An 11397-nucleotide genomic window follows, 5' to 3' on the forward strand; every position below is an offset into this window, starting at 1 on the left:
GGTTCACTTCGTTTCGCCTGAGATTCAGACGAATGTTCGTTTCTGTTTCAGTGATTCATGATAAACTGGTTTTTTGTCACGTCTCGAAACATTAAAATGTTCCTGACTGTGAAGATTTTTCATCTTTTAAGTACTCCGACAAAAAAAGATAGTAAGATGAGCATTAGACTCTCATATTTAGCAGATATTTGTCTATATGTTCTACAAATATCTGCTAAATAAGTGTGACTGTGACAGTGATAAAGAAATAACGAACTCCTCCATTAGTCTCTTTATTCTGACTGCTGTGTTTGTGCATCTGCACAGTTAAACTGTGCCTCTGTCTCTTTGTGTCTACAGTTTCTTGTATAACTGCCCTTCACTCCTTCACACACACACTTCCACACACACTCTCAATCTTTCACTCTTTCTTCTCGTCATTTTCACCGTTCCCACACCTTAAAGCGGAATGGAGAAGAGGTGGAGAAAGAGAGGATAGGAAAGGCCGAGACAGAGAATAAAAGGAGGGGTAAACCGGTTCAGCAGGTAGAGGCCTAACCTAGGCTCTCTCCGGCTTGTTGTCACCGTTATTTCTCCCGCGCATGCGCGCTGCTGCCTGTTTCCTGCTTTTAAATGAGTACCTGTGCAGCTCTCTGACCCACCTCTATCGACACTTGTGTATGTGTGTGTGCGTGCGACCAGGAATATCTGCGTTTTTTTCTCCCTCCCAGCCCCGCTCCCTCACCTAGTGACGCCACACTCCCGTTATTTCAGGGCGCTGTGGGCGATATCTGTCTGTACCTGACCTGGTAGCTCACCTGAGCGGACTCACCTGTCCCGACGCCGAAAAGACTTTTGTTTAGAGCTCGAAAACAAATCTGGTAGAGAGGAAAGGTGTGCTGGAAGGAGGTGAAAAAGCGGGACGAGGCTTGCGAAACGAGAAGAAAGGTGCGAAGAGGAGGAAGAAGGAGAAGAGGGGACCGACCTTCCAGTTTTTCCTCTCGGTTTCCTGCTTTTTTTTTTGGTCACTTTTAACGTGACTTTACGTCGCCACAGCGGCTTTCCCTGCACATCGCTTTCTCTCAAAGGGACTTTGTGTTGACTGAGCATGCCGAGGGCCTTTCTGGTTAAAAAGGCGAACGTTTCGCCGGGAAAGCGGAACTGGAGTGAACTCCCCGATCATGAACGAGGGGACGTCTACATCCCAGGTGAGTCCACTGCCGTGATGAGCCATTTTTGTTGTTGTTTAAAAAGCAAAAGAAATGTTGGCGATAGCGTGTACGGGCTCGTTTTCGGGCGCCTTTACGCACGGATTTGTGGATTTTTGTTATTTGTTTGTTTGCGCGGTTTGCGCGGTTTGCAATCCAGCGGGTATACCGATGTGACAGGTGGCGGGGGAAGGGGTGTCCGGCGGTGATTGTAACGGGGCCACGGAATAACGGGAAACAGCAGCGGCCCGCCGTGCTCGGAGAAAGTAGTTCCTGTTTTGTGGGGTGTCAGAGCTGTGCTCTTCTTACTTTAGATAACCTTTTATGTTAAACTTATTTCATTTTAATGAAAATGTTAAAAACCATTCCTCGTTTTTCGTGTTTTTGATGATTCACATATAAACAATTTGAGCACAGTGTCACAAAAGCAAACAGTGACAGGACTAATGTGTTCTTACACCAACTCCAGTGTTGTGGCCTATAAGCGATCGCAAAGGCCCGGTGTTTGTTTTTTGTTTTTTCATATCGACCTTCAACCCCTGATTGTTCTTCCTTGTACAGCATAGCACCGGCCTGACTTATGAAGCACAAATAACGACCTATTAATCGGCTTCTGATTAGTCATTCAGCACAGTCCAATTAATAAACACTTGAATTCAAATCTCTTCATTTTCTTAGTTTTAAACGATGAGATGATGTTTTACACCTTTAATTTTTCGTTTGTTTGTTTTTTGTTTTTATTGTATCTACACGTGTTGGTCTTACTTTTTTTTTTTTTTTTTTTTAAAGAAACTAAACACATCAGCTTTCCTGACCTGCACAATGATTTTCATACTTTTTCACTGAGCTGGGTGTCCAAGTTTGATTCTTTGAATGCGTCACTTTACATTTAAATGACACGTTGAGGTCCCAAATGACTCCTTCTGCCCCCTCCGCATCCCCCCAGTTTTCGTGAAAACAATCCCCATTGTTGCCATCGGCGGAGTTTTTATTGTAAGACCCCGCCGGTATCAGATAACAAGTAACGGACTACACCCTAAACGTCTCTCTCGCTCTCCTTTCTCTCTTTTCCCTCCCCCCTCTTTCGTTCCCTCTCTCTCTCTCTGTCTCTCTCTCCCCGTGTGTGTGTGTGTGTGTGTGTGTGTGTGTCCTTTTTCTGTCCTCATCCCATCACCGTTAACTTTTAATCATTGACTTTTACATCCTCTTGGGGTGTTTGCAACCGGAACACTTGGATGAACTGAACCAGGATACGCTTCAAACGGTTTTTACCCAAACAAGATCGATAAAAAGAAAAAGAGGAAAAGAGGAAAAACTCACACTCACATAGGATGTAACCACCTAAATAAAAGCGCGCGGGCATTTTGGGTTTGATTCAGGCCTTATGTGAAGCTTTCGTGAGAAGAGCAAACATGATTTCTCTCTGCAGTTATTTCCACCTTCCCCTTCCCCACTCACACACAAAAGGAATCTGCCGTGTAATGTCTTTATTCAGGTTATTTCTCAACATCCACGAGCCAAAGAAACGTCGCAGAAAGTTTCAGCAACTAGTTTTCCAGGAAAAACCTTAAGATGAAACCTGAACGTCAGTGCGTAATTGTGCCGCGTACTGTTAACGCTTTGCCAAGCCCAGCAACGGTCTCAGCTAAATCTTCTGGTATGTGCCGTTACTTGATGTACCTGCCCGGCGTGTATGAGAGACGCACGCACAAAAACCTAATAACAAGCTGACACACTCAGATGTGATAATTGTCTTCAGTAATCTGCGTGTTGAATAATTCTGTGACACGCCACATGCCATGGCTTTGGACACTTTTGTGTGTGTGTGTGTGTGTGTGTGTGTGTGTGTGTGTGTGTGTGTGTGTGTGTGTGTGTGTGTGTGTGTGTGTGTGTGTGTGTGTTTTCATCAGTCTGAAATCAACCTTTGTTTCGAGTCTGTATCATCCCTCCTCCATCTTCCAGACACACATTGAACCGCTGCGTGTGAAAAAGGCAACAGAGAAAAAAACATATTCCTAAATAGAAATTAAAGATATTTCGCAATTTTAATCTCCCAGTGGCTATTGAAACGAAAGCTAATTTAGACAGTACGTCATAATAACTGCCCTTGCAAAGACTGCTGGTGTTTCAGCATCACTGCCAAGTAGGTATACTTTCTTCTTAACTTTTACATAAATTAAAATACTACTGAGTACCGCTGTTAACATGCGCAGGTATTTGCTGCCTATGCGCTGATTCTGAACTTGTGCGCCGGTCGGTACCAGTGTTTGAAATAAAAGTTTATTCCCTCCTTATACTGGTGGCAGAGAAAAGAAACAAATCTTCAATATACATAAATAGATGCTTAAAAGTGTTTGGGCCCAGATGTAAGGACCAGATGGTTCACTGGAGAAAATCAACTTGCATCTCATCAGTATCCGCCATGAAACTCATCAAACCCATACAGCGTTGATTTCAAGCGCAGTAGACGAAACATCCCTTTTTAATTAAATAAAAGTTGTAATTGAAAATATATCGAAAGGTCATTTAAGTGTTTTACATTTTGAAAGAAATTTAAAAAGTAAGAAAACTGAAGTAAAACTGAAAAAGAGGGGAAAAGAATGAAAAATGGAAATGAAAAAATCTTCTCCTACACGCCGCTTTTCTCTAATAATAATATTATTAATTATTAATTATTAATTATAATAAACCGTAAAAATTAGCTTATAGCATACTTAGTTTTTGAATAAGTCTATGTATCATTATGCCTTATTTTTCTGTTACACTCAGAGGTCACATATAATCTAATTATTACTTTCCAAATGTATATAACTTAGCTTTTATCTATAAAGCTAAATAATATTCTTCTTTTTGAGGTTATATTATAACACAAAAGTTTTGTTGTTGTCGTGTTGACTTCATTCTGTAGTTTTAGCAGACGTTAGTTTCACCTTTACACAGACGGGCTCATGTATGCACACACAAGAAAGATGTTGCGAAAAACGACTAAACGTGTTCCCCAGAATCTCAGAGCAGTCCAGGAGGAGCTGATGTCTTGTTTTGTTTGGGGGGTTTGTTGCATTGCACCAATAGTTTCCACTATCTGCTCAATGTCAAGGTTAATGTTTATTGGATGGAAGGAAATGTAACGGACCCTATGGACAGCCTGCTGCTGCAGGCAATACGCCTTAAGCAAACACACACACACACACACACACACACACACACACACACACACACACACACACACACCCTCTGTTTGATCAAGTTATCTACTGATTGTTGACTCTTTCTACCAGCTGAGTGATGTTAAATGAATAAAAGAAAAATATTACAGAGCATTTAAAGCAGCACCACTCCTCCTCCTTTACTTGCTCATGGAGTAGAAGCCTTGAGTTGTTTTAACCCTCCACGTTGCCCTTTAACTACCACACACACACACACACACACACACACACACACACACACACACACACACACACACACACACACACACACACACACACACACCTCATTCATTGGTCAGGGGGGCAGGAGAGGTGAACAAACAATACAAGATGAGATTAAATGTCCAGCCAGCAGCAATCACCACAGAAACTATCAGCACTCAGGAGTAATTAAGAAGGATTTGAAAACGTGGTAAAGAAGTACAGTGAAAATTTCTGATCATCTCGGGGGCTTTTAATCATAGGATTAGGCTCTCGGTGGCAGATAGCACACGTTTTGTGTCACACACCAGAAACAGGTTCAAAAAGTTTTAAACTGCAGATGAAACTAAATGTGGAGATCAAGTTCCTCATGGAGATAATTTGATTAACAGATTTGTTCATGAAATGTGAAATGCTAATGTTGAAGATGCGAGTCTTTCAGGCACTGAAGCGAGGATACAGTCATGGTACAGACATGTAGTGACTTAAAAACAAAAGATCTCTCATTTTAAAAGTCATAAAGTCTCTCTAAGAACTTTTATCATTAAACCTCATTTATAGGAAAATGATTGGCCAATAAGTTTGTTAATCATTACTGACTTTATAAGGATCTATAAGCAATAAACTCAGATCATTGCCACTTCTTTCTTTGAAATGTGAGGCTTCACTACCTTTGTAAATGATTGTAAATATAAACTCTTTAAACTTTTAAGAGTTTATTGTTCAATTTTTTTCAACAAGAGCATTTTTCAAAATGCTGTTTATACACCAAAAACATCAAAATAAGTCCATTAACCATTTCATTCACTGACAAAGTCGTGAATATTCCACAGCTGGATTGATCACTTGCTATAGACAGTGATTATGTCCAGCGACATTTCATTTTTTTCTTAAATTCCTCTAAGCCCTCAGTCACACAGGCTGGCAGATCAGCCTGACAGCCCTTTGGAACTACTGAATAATTAGTATTCCCACACTGGTTGCAAGTGGTTGCTGGGAAATAACTTGTTATCAACATCCTGGTCACCAGTTGGCCACAACCTGGCAACTAGAGTTCACCAAGGAAAAATTTGTATTCCCAAAGGTCTCTAGCAGCATGCCTGTAGTTTGCATGTAAGATGCCAACTTGTCTGCAAACACTTGCCAACTGCTCACAGAGTAGTAGTGAAACTATGAAGACTGTAACAAACTGGAAATGAAGAAAATTCTCTTCAAGTAAAAAAGTTCTGCCTTTGACACATGTTGGTAGCAAACAGAGGCCGCAGCATTTACTCTGAAGGTGACCACTCTTCGTTTCTAGCTTGCGCTGCACTTTTTCAAGTTTTACAGGTTTCTCGGCGTTAGTTGACAAGTGTTTCCAGACTAGTAGAGACTTGTTGGTCACCAAAGCAATCAAAGAGGTTGTTGGTGCAGCAACGTCTTTACGACTGATTTTTATCTGGCAAGAGCCAGTTACCTCCAGTAACCAGTCTCCTACCAGTCGGGGGATTGCCACAGCGACCTGTGGTTGCTGGGGATCACACGCCACCTGTCTCTAGGCCAGGGGTGGGGAATTCCAGGCCTCAAAAGCCGGTGTCCTGCAGGTTTTCGCTGTATCCTTGATCCAACTCAGCTGATTTAAATGGCTAAATTACCTCCTCAACATGTCTTGAAGTTCTCCTTGAGGCCTGGTAATGAACTAATCGTTTGATTCAGGTGTGTTGACCCGGGGTGATATCTAAAACCTGCAGGACACCAGCCCTCGAGGTCTGGAGTTCCCCACTCCTGCTCTAGACATTTGTGACTGAGGGTTTAAAACACTAGAAAATGCTCAGTGAGGCATCTTACTGATGGTCTGATGTCCAATGTGTTTCACAAATGTTTCTTCTATAAATAAATCCGACTTTCAACTATGAGTTTCACCAAGTTGCCCTCTCATCTAACTGTCACCTTTCAATGCACATACTGAAATTCAGCTGTTTGTACAAATAACCTGCAGAGCTGGTTTTGAATACATGATTGGAGGAGTCTCTTCTTGTGTGGAATGATCTCAGTGTGTGCCTTAGCTTGATCTATTTTAATCAGAATCGTAGGGAGAGCAGGGAGGTTAGTACTACAGCACTGAATGCGTTTGTTTAACCAAATAATGCTCAAGTCTTTCACCGGGTTTATTTTGAGCCGTTGGCCTGTTTGAGCCGTCACTGTAAACCCAACCCGGAGACCCAGAGAGGCTCAAAGAGTGATATGTCTTCACCAGTTGTGGCGTTGATGTTGCATAGAGCTGTCACTGTTTCTCTCAGCGTTCCGTTAATCCGGCTGCTTCACAGACTGGCTTTATGTCTTCTCTTCATATAGCTCACTTCATTTGCATTTACATTTGGGTTTTATCTGATTGAGGCCCGACGGCACATTCAACTGATTCGTTGTCTCGGCTGAGCTCAGCCACGCCTGCCTTTGAGTAACACACACCCCTGCACACCTGCACGCCTCTCTGTGTTTTACTGTCAGTTGAATGGCTTGTCTCTGGTTCTTTCAGTGACGTTTTGTTGTGTTTTGCACAAATCATACATGCAGTTGGTTCAGTGTATGCACACACACACTCACACACACCCCTGCGGAGGTGGATTGTTTGAGGAAGGTAAAAAGCTGGTGCTGCAAGACTGTCTGGTCAAACAAGTAATGGTAATGTGTGTGTGTGTGTGTGTGTGTGTGGTGAGGGTGCAGAAGTCGTACTAAACAATAGGAAAAAAACCTGTGCACACACAAACACAAGTACACACTCCTATTTAGCTGTGGTTCTTTGCTAATTGTGCAAATATAAAGCAGTGCAAGCCGACCGCTTGTTGTGAAATTCTGTACATTGGATTGAATTTGTCCTCATACGTGACTCTCTCACCCTCTGACCCCTTTTAAAGACATTTCTTGTCTTTTTTAACCTTTAGTTAAGCTTATAAGTTGTGTTTTGCAACAGTGGTAGAAAAAAATAAAAATTTCAGATTAAGACTTTTTGGGTTATTGTCCATGCAAAAATGCATTTGCCTGTTTTTCTTTGTAACTTAGTAAAAGTTTAGTAGAAGCACACAATGTGAGCTTCTATGTGAGGTTTTATTTCGAATTATTAACATTTAAGAGACTTTCTGTATAAAAGAATAAAATATACAATCAAAGGCAAGTGGAATTAAATTTAACTGCTGTCTGTATGTCTTTAATAGGCTACAATTAATGTTAATGTAAGTAACATATCAATAATGAAATGACACAATAAAAGAGACAAAAGATAATCTGAGGAGAATTATGAAGCCAAGAAGAATCTGAAGTTTCTCCTCGGCTTTATTGCTAATTTCAGGTCAGTGCTGCTAAAAGGCCCCTGTAGTAATGTAACATCCATACACAGGGGATCATTTGGAAGCTGAATCACCGGATTTTTCCCTCAGGAAATTTTGGAGGTGTCAAAGAAGGAAATTCAGACATGACACATGACACTTCCTCTTTCTCTTTCTCTCCTCTCTGCAGTCTCCGTCTTTCCTCTGTCCATCCTGACGATGGAGGTGGAGGCCAGCCCCGCTGAGACAACTCAGATGACCACGCCCCTCTGCCTCACCAAACACTCTACCATTGACACACAAACTCACCCAGAACTGCCCTCCAGCACGGTGCTCGGCAGACCCCAGAGCCCGGCGGGTTTACCAGAGGGGAGATCAGAGATCAAGAGGAGGCCGCAGGCCAGCTCCACGTACTTCCGAGCCAAAATAAAGGTAAGAACTGAGAGGGACAGAACACAGCACAACGTGTCAAAATATTTTTGATTGAGTTTACAAGGTAGAATTTTGTGTTACTGTACAAGGTCTTAGACTGATTTATTATTATTTATGGATGGCATTGTGAATCATGTCTTTCTTTCCCATCTCAGGTAACTACAGGCGAGTTACCCCCAGATCCAGCTCCCCTTGCTCTGGCTCTTCCTCTCATTCCCACTCCGCAACCATTAGCTGCACTTCCTCCTGCACCGACCCCACCCCCCCCAGAGCCGGTCCCAATGGTGACCAGATCCACGGGTCAAAGTGAAAGTGGGTCGATGGGAGCGTTCGTGTGCCAGGTTCGTTTCCCTTTTTTTTTTTTTTTTTTTTGTGCGTTATGATCGTAGAACCTGAAATACACATTTCAGCTTTATTACTTTTGTAAAACTAAATGATGTGTAGAAACACTGCCATCATAGCTGCCAAATGCAACCTAATTTTATCTCAAACACCCACTGCATTAAAAAACCCTATAAATTGTGTTATTATATATTAATTACATATATAAGATAAGACGTGGTTAGAGACGTGTTACATAGGTGCAGTTTGCACAGAATGCCTCACACAAAGATAAACACTGACTGTAAACTTGGCTAATGTTTGTCCACAAGAAAAACGAAAGGTGGCTGAAGGTCGGCGAAGTGTGGAAGTGCCCTGACCTGATTGTCGTGTTGTTGCTTCATTTACAGGTTTGCCAGAAGACTTTCCAGTACCAGCGGATGTTGAACAGACACATCAAGTGTCACAACGAGACAAAGAGACACCTGTGTAGCTTCTGCGGCAAAGGCTTCAACGACACCTTCGACCTCAAAAGACATGTGCGCACACATACAGGTAGCCACTCACTTTGTGTGTTTAGACCATAAAACAAGTGTACAAAACGTACACAATTAAAATTTTTAAAATGACCTAATAAGTGAATAATTTTTAAAAGTGCAAGTATATATTATATTATTTTTGGCATATTCAGACCTCCACACGTACACAGAGGTAACGGATGATGTTCCTTTCATTTTCCACACAGGCGTCCGTCCATACAAGTGCAACTTCTGCGACAAGGCCTTCACCCAGCGCTGCTCTCTGGAGTCCCACATGAAGAAGATCCACAGCGTCACCCTGAAGTACGCCTACAAGGAGCGACGCAACAAGCTGTACGTGTGCGAGGAGTGCGGCCACACGGCGGCAACTCAGGATGCGCTGCTCATCCATCTCCACTCACTTCACCCTGACAGCGCCCTGCTGAAGAGCAAGGCCGCGAGAAGAGTGGGAGAAAGAGACGGCGGGTCGGTCGGAGGATCCATTCCCGGTTCTCCGCAGGGAGCTGAAAGCGATGATACCACTGGATCGGCCGAGCAGTAAAGGGAGAAGATACAGAAGATACTCAGAAATTAACTCAGGGGGCATCGATGAAGGACTGTGTTGAGTGCAGAGGTGACTGTTTGAGCCAAGATGCATAGCCATGGGAGAAAGAAAGCTACTGATTGCACTGTATAGGTGTGCATATCTACGTTTGTTTGTGTGTGTGTGTGTGTGTGTGTGTGTGTGTGTGTGTGTGTGTGTGTGTGTGTGTGTGTGTGTGTGTGTGTGTGTGTGTGTTTGGATTTGGGCATCTACTGTAAATAACTCAGTGGAATAATGCATTAAAGAAGATTAAGTTTGACTTTTACAAAAAGCTGTTGGGGTACTCTACTTTGTCTTGAGTAAAGTGCTCGAGTAGCGCAACATCAGAACTTTTAAATATAGGAAACCGTGTTTTGGAGTTGCTGCAGATCAAACTTGTTGCAACACACACCGCTGGTACTCTCCTCTGCTGATCAGGAGTACTCACAAAAACACGGTGCCGTTTAGGTGGTCGTGTATCAGGCCTTTCCCATAGACTGTATAGCAAAGATGGACATGGCCCCCTTTTTTTTTTTTTTTTTTTTACTGTGTTCATAAAATGCTATGTTGAAGAATAATTGAAAGTGTTTACTAAGATCTCAGAAAAATGAGAAATGTTTTTTTGTGTTTTCATAGACTTCCGTGCATTCAGGCTTGTTTTGCAACCTGCCGGTCGTTTCAAAGACTGCAGGTGTCAGGGGTTTCACCAAATTCCAGCAACCTGATTTACGAGAAGACCGGTCCTAATGTTTTGGCTCATCTGTGCATTTACATGTGGCATTTTGATCTGCATGAGAATCGCTATCATAGATAGAATATTTTTACATATTTGTTTTCATGTGAATATTACCAGTGGGTTTATATGTACAGCAAGAAACTATGAAAATGTGCTTTTAAAAAAAACAAACAAACAAACATTTATCCATTAAAGGGACTAATATATTACGAGGATTTGTTTGGTCACAGTTTGTCCTTTACAGTAAGCCACACTGCAGATGCAAGCTAAACGAGGATTTGAGGTTAACTAAGTGACTTATAAGTAGCTGCCTGCTGGTACTGCCAAAGGAAGGGACTCCTGAGACAAAAGTACAGTTACATAGTAATGAGGTCCTTGAGGTGTCTGTGAGTTTGAAAGCAGTGCCCTTGGAAATGTTTAGTACAGGAAATATATGTAAAATATATTGAAAAGCAGCCGTGATGAAGTAAAAGTAAATAAAGTAAGAAAGTAAAGCATCTTTATTGGCCCTGAGGGGAAACCTGCCAGGGGCAAAAGGTATGTTGCTTTACATACAGAACACGAGGACAAAATAAGAAATTAAATCACGTTGTTAAAAACAGGAGCATACCTCACAAAAATATGTTACCACTATAGCCTACATAAATCCTTATCAGCATATGCAAAACTGTATGAAGACATGAGGGGACACTAAATCAGTCATAGCTACTTTTCTCAAATGAAAATATGAAGCTGGAAATGAGCACATTAGTGCCCATTTAAAAATCCTGCTCGGTCTAAAAAAAAAAAAAAAAAAAATCCTGCTCGGTCTAAATAAAATAAAACTGTTCTTCATGGTTTACATCCGTCAGGATTGAACATCATGGTAATTTAGCAGTTTTAATGATTCCTTTGAACTGCTCTTTTTCCAG

The 11397-nt window shown here is 41.9% G+C and overlaps 1 protein-coding gene across 1 annotated transcript; it reads left to right on the top strand.

Moving 5' to 3' along the window:
- The first annotated feature begins 222 nt into the window (after positions 1 to 222).
- On the top strand, positions 223 to 10788 carry ovol1a (ovo-like zinc finger 1a). Its single transcript, XM_085395121.1, has 5 exons — positions 223 to 1187; positions 8087 to 8328; positions 8484 to 8669; positions 9060 to 9204; positions 9395 to 10788. The coding sequence occupies exons 1-5, from the start codon at positions 1088 to 1090 to the stop codon at positions 9727 to 9729; spliced, it is 1008 nt and encodes a 335-aa protein (XP_085251247.1). The 5' UTR covers positions 223 to 1087; the 3' UTR covers positions 9730 to 10788.
- The last annotated feature ends 609 nt before the right edge of the window (positions 10789 to 11397 follow it).

The sequence above is a fragment of the Rhamphochromis longiceps genome, linkage group LG3, assembly GCF_057381845.1.
Source record: "Rhamphochromis longiceps isolate RC_006_pf linkage group LG3, R_longiceps_female_GT1.1, whole genome shotgun sequence".
Classification (NCBI taxonomy): domain Eukaryota; kingdom Metazoa; phylum Chordata; class Actinopteri; order Cichliformes; family Cichlidae; genus Rhamphochromis; species Rhamphochromis longiceps.